The 10,573-nt window shown below is 40.4% G+C and overlaps 1 protein-coding gene across 5 annotated transcripts; it reads right to left on the bottom strand.

Moving 5' to 3' along the window:
• Positions 1–561: 561 nt before the first annotated feature.
• Positions 562–10,573, bottom strand: cobll1a (cordon-bleu WH2 repeat protein-like 1a). 5 transcript variants are annotated; one of them, XM_087836136.1, is made up of 10 exons: positions 10,481–10,573; positions 8,743–8,905; positions 8,436–8,637; positions 8,073–8,343; positions 6,859–6,882; positions 6,279–6,361; positions 5,996–6,187; positions 5,741–5,834; positions 1,594–2,886; positions 562–1,427 (listed from the first exon to the last, which is right to left on the bottom strand). In XM_087836136.1, the coding sequence occupies exons 2-10, from the start codon at positions 8,832–8,834 to the stop codon at positions 1,420–1,422; spliced, it is 2,259 nt and encodes a 752-aa protein (XP_087692262.1). In that variant the 5' UTR covers positions 8,835–8,905; positions 10,481–10,573; the 3' UTR covers positions 562–1,419. The 5 variants fall into 5 exon arrangements, with proteins under 5 accessions (XP_087692262.1, XP_087692264.1, XP_087692260.1 ...); XM_087836138.1 differs by having other exon boundaries at positions 5,996–6,184; positions 6,859–6,885; XM_087836134.1 differs by having other exon boundaries at positions 6,859–6,885.

The following is a 10,573-nucleotide window of genomic DNA, read 5'->3' on the forward strand; positions in this document are numbered from 1 at the left end:
TTCTCTCCAGCATGTGTGTTTCTTTTCCTGCAGACTTTTTTTTTTGGTAAACATTAGACATGGCTCTTTCCCTTAGGGGCGGTAATGGCATTCTCCATGACAACGGCAGCGTGACATGGCTGTGCCCTTGAGGGCCAGGCATCTCCTCTGGGAGGAGCGCCGCAGAAACACGACAGGGTCAATGGTCACCTCCCATCATCCACCAGCAACCCATGCTCCTCTCTCTCTCTTCTCAGGTGGAGCAAGGAATGTTAGAGAAAGAGAGATAAAGAGAGAGAGAGAGAGAGAGACAGACACGAAGAGAAAGAAAGTCTTCAAGTGAGCCCACTCAGTCCAGGCCTGGCAAACAAGAAGCTTTAGCCACAGGCGGTTCTGGCTAGGTCTTGCATAGCTCCTTGCTGTTCCTTTAAGGCCAGGGCTGGATCAATACATATAGTAGTGCAGATTCTTTTGGCACCCAAGTATAGCTATGCAGTATTGCCCCGAGGTATAGGTCCATTAAAGACATAACTGTGTGTGCATGTGAGCAAAGTGGACGGAGTTTATTCAGGAAGGTGCTGAAATGCTTGGCATAAAACCCATGCTTCCACTAAAGATATTCTTTTTTTCCCTTTCTTTTTTCTGGAAATGCAAGAAATTATCTCATCTCTGATAAATATTACATGTATTTCTTACTCACGGCATGTCCCTGAATGGGTATGGATTTTTGAACAGCAATAGCCTACGGGAAAATAACTCTGACACTAAGAAAAAAAACAAAACAAAACAAAAAAACCCAACTGAGTATTAGAATAATGTTCCATATAATTTAAGTTAAATATATAAAATGCTTTTTGTCTATTTTGTCTTTGGAAGCAGCGCTTTTATAAAAAAAAAAAAAAATCTCAAAAAGAGATGGTGTCAGGCTCATGCATTTTAAAAGCTAAGCTCTTCTGCCACCTGGTGACTAAAATCCAGACCAGAATATGAGACGGTTCTTTTTTACAGTATTATTGATATCTGGAAGCATACAAACGGGCATCCTGAAGGAGAAAATACATTTCAAACATACAGAAAATAAGCCTATAATTGCAATTACAGACAAAAAAAAAAAGAAGCTCTCACGTAGAGTTGTGTTTGTGTTGGCACATGCTGAATGAAAATGGTAAAAACAAAAAAACAAAAACAAAAAAACCCCACACAGGACATTTTCACTCATGTCCTATGAATTTGACCTTCTTCGTAACAGAAAATGTTTATGCTCAACATGTATATAAATCATTTTTGTAACATAAAAATCAGACATTTGACAGTGAGCACAAACCTTAAAAAGAAAAGAATAAAAACTGATGATGTTCTTAGAAATTATTCAGTCTGGTGTCCACAGTCAGGCTCAACTGTGAACCAGGACTTTCATCCAAACATCTGAGAGGAAGCAGGTCAGGCACCTGTAGAAGAATAAGAGAAATGTTTCTAAGTCACAGGGCCTCTAGTAAGCAGAGATGCAGTGGAAGACAGTCAAACAGACATGTGAATATAATTATTAGTGAGTTCTTAAGTAAGTCATCACAGTAAAGAGACTTAACTAAACTACCAGTCGAGTACAGAACTCACCATACTGATATGTGGACCGAGGTGGTGATGGAAGCAAACCATGTGCACCACTGGAAAGTTGAGGACCTTTACTGCATTGAGATCTCTGGACAGCTATTGCTACTGCCTGAGCAAATCTGGAAGGGGCTGCACTCTTCTTGTCCAGACTGTTCTGTTCAGGCCTAGGTGAAGTAGGCTCGTCTTGAAGGGCCTCCCTGAATACATTAATTTGCCCATTCAGGGCAACTGTAGGGCTTGATATTTGGGAGGACAGCAAAGAAGGGGATGTAGTATCCTCTCTTTCATTCTCCATTATCACTATGTCTTCATTGAAAAATACAGGTGGAGGAGGTGGAGGGAAACTGCCCTCCTCCTTCTCCTCTTCTTCTTGCACCACTTCCTCAACTTTCGTCTCTTTGGCGCACGCACTGCATTGGTCCGTGTCTGCGCTGGAATTATCGACAAATTCCTTCTGAGGTTCTGAGTGGATGTGATCTTCAGTATTAACCTCCCCATAACTGCACCCTGAAATCACCTCTGATGAGACCTCATAGCCCACCTCTTCCCTCTCGTTTTCAGAGGTGTCCCTAGCCTCCGACAGAGGTGGACTGGGTAAGTTCTGATCAGTTAAATCATGCAAAAGTGGAGGAGAAGCCAGGTTGTCAGGAAGCTGAATCTGCTGAGAGGAGGGTTCCGGACTGGGTGCAGGGTCTTCACTCCCCGATGTGTCTGGTGAATCTCGTTTCTCATCAGTATCTGCTTGATTATTCCCAACCTCATGAGAAGTTTTGCTCTCTGTGGTATCTTCCGATGATATACAGCACTGGTCTGGAAGATCTCCGGTAAGATCTTGTGTTTTCTTCAGAGGGATAACTTTAAAAGTGGTCATCCCCCTCTTCTCAGCTGGATACTCCCATTCACTCTCAGTTGGAAGGTTAGATTTGAAAGCGGATTCAACATCTGTGCAGAAAACTTCACTATTCGGACACCTTGGGGTCATGGGGGTAAAGGAGGAGCCATTTTGAAATTTGGGGAAAGTGGCAGAGTTCTTCAAACGTCTGACCAGTGTTTCTCTAGAAACAGAAGACATCAGGACTTTGGCAAGGTTGCAGCGGGCGCTGGAGAAGTCTTTGCCTCGTAACATAGGCAGATAGGGATCAGCCACTTCGTGGAGATGAGCCAGTGATTGCTGTAAGGAGGATGATCCTGACTTTGGCTGTAAAGGGCGTGCCAGTGAAGATGGTGATCTGTTTACACACTCTGACTCATCACTTTCTTTTAGTTCCTCCAGAGTGTTCAGGGACTTGACAGTTTCTAAAGAAACAGGAAAGACTTAGCAACAGTTTTCATCTTAATTATTGATTTTTAAAAGGTCTTGGACCCGAAAATCTGTGCGCAGATACTTCAAAATTATTAAAAACCCTTACTTTTTGGCACACACATAGGAATAACTTTAAATGAAGAAATTGACTATAAATGGTTAATATTGTGGCACTCAACAGTTGGTATCAGTTCAGGAGAATAATGGTCTTTATCTGGGAGCAGATAAAGCAAGGACTGAGCAAACCAAACAAGAAGGCCTTTGGTAAACTCCAAGCTTTGTCTGAACATCCTTAGAAGAAGCTAAAGATGGAGCTTCAAGGATGCTTTCCATCCTTGATTTGAATAACCTCGTCAAAGTCTTGTAGAAACTTACCTAAGAGGAGACCGAATTAAAGATCTAAATAACCTCATAGATCTCATCTCATCTCATCTCAAAGATTTCATTTCTTGAGTCCTTCAGTTTTGCATTTAGGCTTTTTCAATGTAGATTGATGGGGAAAGAATGCTACATTATTAATTTGTGTGCAAAAAGTAAAGAGAATTAAAATTATTTCTGAGGCAACGGTATATCATTAAGATGTAGGCTTACATAGTATACAGAAATATACATTAAAATATTGATATGATTATTAATAATTTTAATAATAAAACTGTTACATTTATCTTAAGATGTATTGTCCAAATGAGTAAGCAGAAGAATCAGCTTCAAGGACTAACATTATACTTTAAAACACATAACTATATTATTTAGCAAAGAAAGAACTAAACATGCAAGATTTTAAAAAGTCAATTTGGAATCAACAGAATTAATAATTCATTTTAACCAAATGCTCTTCTTGGTGGCTTCTTTATCATTTAAAAGGCACAATAATTAACTCTAGTCTAACCCATTAATAGGAAAACGCACACAAATTAGAAAAAGCAAAGTACAGAATTATCAGAGAAATATGGATCAGCAGTATAAGCAGACAGCCGAACAGCACAAATGTACAGCTTGTAAATGTAGAAGGCGTGAATACAGTGCCCGCCATAATCTTTGGGACAAAAAACACAGTTCATTGTTTTTCCTTTGTGCTGTGCACCATCACAGTGGATTGTAAGGTGTAGATATGACAAATGAGGCAAACATAACATCTGAAGCTGAAGCTTAAGTTTTGAATGTGTAATTTATAGATTTTCATTGTAATCTCATTTTAAATATGAGATGTGAGGAAGACTGTCATTAGGATAAAAAATCCAAATAAACCTATCAGAGAAAAAGCAGAAACTCTACAAGTGGCTAAATCAATATTCTGGTGTTAAAAAGAATGAATGCACTGACCAGTTCAAAGGAAAACTAAAGTACACAACAACAATAACCCAAAGCAGGTTGCAAAAGCAACCCAAGAGTTCCTAAAAGTAAAGGCATATCTTTCAATGGCCAAGTCAGTCACCTGATCTGAACCCAAAACAGCATTCCTTTCCATGATTAAATATCAAACTCAATGCGGCAGTAACTGAAGGTGGCTGCAGTGAAGGTCTTTATATCTCAATTTATGTTAGATTCTCCCATTAGCTAACATTAACCTCTGAAAATGTCTAATTCTTTTTATAAAGCCAACATTTGTGTCTTTGTCTCAAATGTTATAGAGGGCACTGTGTGTCCATAAAAGCCACTAAAAAGGATCTACAAAAGCCACTAAGACGGGAAGGAGGAAGAAGAGACCAACGTAGGAAGAAGATTGAGAGGAGCAATAGGGTGATGGAAGGAGGAGAGCAAAAAGTGAAAGGGGTGGTGGCAGCGGCAGCAGCAGCAGCAGCCCTCAATTACCTCCTTGGGATGGCACAGAGTCTGTAAGCAGGGAGGAGAAAAAGCTTCAGTCTAATAGCTTCCTAACTAATGTCCAAGATGTTTAGAACCACCTCATACTGAAGAGACTCCGTTAAATGCTCTGCCAGGGATGCAAAAATCCTGTTATGTTAAAGATCAGATTGTAGGGGATCGTGTTTACGCAAGCGTAGGAGATCAGGAGTGTGTTTAATGTCCATCTACCTTTGGCTGGGAGTTGTTTTTTCAGCATCACATTGACACTAGCTCAGCAGTGTGGCATGTGTTGTGGTTTAAAGAAAACGAAGGAGTGAACCAAGACAATGAGGCTGCTGTTCACAATTAAACTGTTATTTAGATCACGAAAGAAAGCTTTTTTAAAAAAGTGATCAATTTACTTATTCTCACTTAGTTTTAACTAAAAATGAAATCAAGAGCCAAATCTGTAGCAGATCATTAAAAAGAAAGCATGTCCACAGAGAACCTGTAGCCAGGCAGGGGACACATTTCAGACAGTAATACAGGGGAATGGAAGCTTGAAGCTGAGGACAGACTGGAGCCAATATGTCTTATGAACAAGGCCCTGGGTCATTTCACACAGGGTTCAACTGTATGGACTGATAAATGCTATGTTTTTTTTGTCAGATTTAACTGCCAAATCTCCCATTTGAAGGCATTGTCTTTGATAATTTCATCTTAATTTCATTTCTTTCTTGAACCCATCTGAGGTTTTGAGGATTCATCTCTGTTTAAACACATTTGATTTCCAATTTGACAGCATTTCAGTAAAAATGACCTTTTACTGAAATACTGTAAAAGGGCAATTTTACAGGGATTACTTCACAAGCATAGTTTTCTTGTTTACTTGCAGACAGTCACCACTAGGTAGCAACATAAACAGCTTGCCCTATAAGAGATGAAGCAATGAGACTGACAATAATTTGTCAGTTTAAAGTGAAAGACTGGCTCTATTATCTCAATTAAGGCCTGGAATCTTTTTTTTCCCCCAGCTCCACCATTTTGCATTCATGATTTTACCTTTAGTATCTGTCAGCAGCTCCTGGAGTGTGTTTGCACAGGGAGGTGGTGGGGCCCTCCTCTTGGTACTTCTTAAGGTAGATCCTTCAGAGCTCTACAGAGACACAATGGTATCATTGGCATATGTCCCAAGTATTTCCATTTATATAGTGGTTCCTTTATTCTTTCAAAGTTTGACCAGTGTTCTCACTTTAACAAAAAGATTTTTCAGGATGTTCTGGTCGTGTTACATTTTCATCCCTGCCACCAACTAACCTGTGCTCCTCCTAAATTGCAGGTGCTGAAGTTATTGACACTCTGAGAAACAGCAACTGGTGGCGGGGGGGCTTGCCTCTTCTTGGGCTTTTCTATAGGCAAGGTGTTGGAAGATGAAATGCTCTCCGAATTCATACGGAGTACCGCTTGTTTCCTGGGTCCTGGAGAAGCAGGAGCACTTACTGCGCCCTGCTACACATGAAATGTAAATGCTGGTCATCAGTAAAAGTTGATCAATAAAGAATAAAGCAAACATCGTTTTCATCACAGACTGACAATATACCATTTCATGTTTCTTCTTCCTTCTTCTAAATAAGCTGAAGAATCCTTTGTTCTCCTTCCATTTCTTCTCCTTTTTTGGCAGGTCTAGGGAATGAAAAGGATCCGATTGGTAAGTGATGGATGATCTGATATCGTCGTGTTGGTGTTGTTCCCAGATCATCATGAAAATGTTGTTCCAGGTTCAACATTGCAAGTGACCAATCACATTATTGTGACGTTATTCTTTTGCGCACCAACCCATTCGTGTATTTATGAAATTCCAATGTTGCAAGGACAACATCAATTCTGCTTAGCGTTTATTAAAGGGTCAGGGTCAGGGTTAGGGTCCGTTGATCGGCGGACAAAGGCGGTTTCTCGCAGCTTAAGTACAGTTTTTTGTTTTACGCCGGTTTTTCCCGAAGTCGCAAAAGTATGACATCACAACATTCTGATTGGTCACTTGCAATGTTGATCCTGGAACAACCTTTAGTATGATGATCTGGGAACAACACCAACACGAGGATATCAGATCGTGCGGTAAGTGATATGCAGTATAAACCCTAAATGGCGAGCCACTATTTGAAATTGTTTGGGTTGGTTACCTTGCAGTGGAAGTGAGATGACTTCTGCTGGTGTGACAGTTGTTACAGACAGAAAACAAAGTTGCCAAAACAGATGAATTAGGTTAATATTTACACAGGAGCAGGTGTATTGCAGGAATAAAAGATATGTGACTACGACTACTAAGACAGCAAGGTTTTGTGAGACATGGCATCATGGGAAGATGTTTTTTTTAAGAAATAAACAACTTATCTATGGATCCCATAACATATACAACATGTTTAATATTTGGCTTCTTCTTCCAAAGTTTACAGTGCAAATTGATGGTACTGAATTACTCACTAAATACTTTATTAGGAACACCACATTACTGCAGGGTCAGGCCAACTCTTTTGGTTCCAAACAGGCTCAGCTCTTGCCATCATGGATGCCACATGATGTTAGACAAACTTGCTTGTTGCTGATGACTGCACGTCATATATCTGAGACAGTCAGGTGCACGTGGTCATGAAGCTTAACTACTGAATTCATATCAAGTGATCATGTTCATAAAAGCAGTTTGATGGCTCTTGCTTTGTGCCATCAAACTGGTTCCCAAACAGCAACCTTGGACTGTTGACACAAGCGGCTTAGCTCCAGGAGTTTGTGCTGCTGACACCCAGTTATGAGCCACCATCTGCAGCCTCAACAGAAAAGGCCAAAGCCATGTTTTTCCAGTTTTTAATTGTTCCATTTTGTTTAGACTTTGTTTACTGCAGACTTAGAGTTTTGTGCTTCACAGGAGTGAAACCTGGAATGGACTCGTCCTGTTTAGACTGTTTGCTGAATCTGGCTTCTGTCATCAAACAGTTTCCGCCTGCTTCATGTTTTTTGCTTCTAAACATTTCCCATATACTCATGGGAAAAAAATCCACAGAAAGCAGCAGTGTTAGAACTACTTAAGGCAGAACAAACAGTGGTACCATACTCAAAGTAATTGACATCTAATTTTCCCCCACTTTCAGCCTTTAACTATTGATGTTAACATAAACAAATGTTTCTGATGTGTACCTGCTGTGTTCATGCTGTACAGCTTTAACATTATTATCCAACAGAGGGACAACAGAAATGAGGTTTTCCTAACAAAATAACATACACAAGCCAGTGTGACATTACCTGAATTAAATCGTGGTAAAGAACATCATAGGTCTTTTAAATATTTAGAGGGACATAAGATCACAGGACCGCTGACTAGCAGCTTTCACATCCTTCCTACCTGTTTCTGCTGTCTTGGGCTGATGATGGTCAGTGAGGTCTTTGCCCCCCGTGTCTTTGGCAAACACTTCCCTGAGTCCGTGGTCATTCAAGCTCTTAGTCAGGTCCAGCGGCTCTTTGGACTGAGAGTCTTTCAGTAATATGGTTGTTTCTACTTTAAACTCACACTTGTCACACACTGACGGCAGCAGCATCTGCAGCGGCAGTTTGGGATCGACTCGCACCACAGTTTTATGGGATTTATTGTAGTTGATCAACAGACGTATTGTTGCCTGCAATGAGAAACAACCTTTAACATATGCTCATTGTGATGAAGCGCGATGAAGCAACATTTTACTTTACAACTTTCCCCCCTCCTTTTTACCTCAGGCACGTATGGCCCCTTGAGTTTTTCCTCCATCCCTTTGGGCTTCAGCACAATCTTCTCAGCTTCTAGCGAGCCAATAGTAGAGTTTGGTTTGAAACTTATGTTGCTCTTGTTGGGAGATAGAATATCAACAGTATAGTCCGAAGGATTCAGGTGGTTACTTGCACAGAAAGTCACTATAAAGTCCATCAGTGGTTTACTGTGAAGATGAGAATTTAAGGATTATCTTAACATGTTTTGCACTTTGTGAAAATCATTGCTGTTGCAGCAGTTATTTATTTTTTTAAACTGTGATATGACCCACCGTCCATGCACTGTGACACTCTTCTCCTGCCCACCTGGCAGAACCACGCACAGCAAATGGTCTCTTTGCAGTGGACCCACCTCCTCGCTCATCTCTGTGAACCTCAGAGGAAGTCACGGGGACGCACAAGATCTGAAGTTGTTCCCAGTGTCAGACAAATGACCTGTAAAGCCATATACATTCCTAAATATGATTAAAACATGACCTCCCACAAACTAACAGGAACCAAATGGCCACCATACTTCACTATTTGGCAACAGCTAATTATCATCTTTAAATTATTCTTGCATTTTATGAATTTATGACTTATCAATAAAATATCATAAACTGTGACAATGGTCTTTACTGTTTGTTATTCAGTTTACTGACTGCCAGCGACATACTGGGAAATAAGTTTATCTTGTATGGTGACCTACGTTTATGAGTCAGTCCATGAAAAATTAACACGGTCTCTATTCTGACAGTGTTAATTTCCTGGTTGTAGTATTTAGACTGTCGTGTGGTTATTTCCTGTATTTAAGAAATTATGAGGTTTGTAGGTCCAAATTTTAACCCACTACTATGGACTTAAAGGGCCTGTAGATTGGACATTTTTCATAGTAGCACATTTACATGGCTTCATTATGTATACTAAAGTTGAAACCCCAGCTGTTTCTGAGGACGTCAGGTGGAACACTTTCTCAGATTGACCTCATATGGAATTACTCTACTGTCACATTTACTTTGTAGTATTTATACATCCAGTCACATGAACTTGTAAGACTGAAATTGCTCATTCAAAGGTGAAGAACTGGAAAAAACGTTTGTGTGTTTGGGTTTTTTCCCCCAGCCATTCTTAGAATTACAAGGTAAAGAAACAGGAAACATGAAAGCAATGACAAAGTGCTCTAAGAATCTATTGGCCCACATACAAACCCCTTAAGTGAAATATGACAAAAAATAAATAAAAAAGGAGAGAGCCTGAAACCTGAATTGCGATTACTGCCGTGATTCCCTGAGATCCCACGTCTCAACCTCCGCCGTGAACTGAAGGTTGCCTATCTGGGTACATGTGAGGACACATCACCTCCTTCATGGGCTTCCATTACGCTCTGTCCTCACCTTTGACCTTGTGTTGTTCTCTGCTATTGCTTAGACGCAGTCTCTCAAATAGCTCGATTAAAAGCCAACGCCCCGATGTGTGTTTGAAAAAGAGCTGCTCAGCGGAGCGTGCTACAAAACAGCTGCATGTCTCCGCTCATCAACACGCGCGTGTCACAAGCCGCTGAAGCGCGCGCACAGACGCTGGTACACTGAACAGCCAAACTAAACCTGTAGTCCTTTACTATACCCGAACAAAGGGATACCGATATACACACCGGACACCTGAATTATCAGTAACAATTAGAACGCTATTTTTATTTGCATTTTTAGCAGTTTGCATTTAACGAGATAACTAGGCTAACTATCAAAGGAACAGTTTATTCCACTATTAGTCTTCACTGAACAGTTAGAATTAGTAGTTAGTAGAAACTTATCCTACATGCACAACAAATTTGTGTGAATAAATACACAGTACATGATCCGTTTCAGCCATGTCGTTCAGGCAGTAATGCTGAGCACCAAATAAGCTTAGGCTACTCTGTTTCTTGAGTAAGAAGGATTAGTGCTTTTAAAAGGCTGCATCTCTACCCGCAGTCACATTCAAAGACACAGGAATGATTCATTGTATATGCACTCATAACCCTATTACACTCACCTGTGTCCAGACATTGGTCCCATTCTCTTTCAGGTTTCTCCTCTGTATTGTTAAGTGATAAAAGGAGAGGGGCAGGGGAATTCTCTCACTCTG

The sequence above is a fragment of the Neolamprologus brichardi genome, chromosome 23 (assembly GCF_056152115.1).
Source record: "Neolamprologus brichardi isolate AB-2024 chromosome 23, ASM5615211v1, whole genome shotgun sequence".
NCBI lineage: Eukaryota > Metazoa > Chordata > Actinopteri > Cichliformes > Cichlidae > Neolamprologus > Neolamprologus brichardi.

Bases quoted from the DNA above. Each gene is read 5' to 3' on its own strand.
- cobll1a (XM_087836134.1), bottom strand. From the start codon at position 8,834: ATGAGCGAGGAGGTGGGTCCACTGCAAAGAGACCATTTGCTGTGCGTG. The intron at 6,886-8,072 runs GTAGGAAGGATG...CTGTCACACCAG, and splicing joins GCCCAAGACAGCAGAAACAG to CAGAAGTCATCTCACTTCCA. The intron at 2,887-5,740 runs GTAAAATCATGA...CTGTTTCTTTAG, and splicing joins GCTGCTGACAGATACTAAAG to AAACTGTCAAGTCCCTGAAC.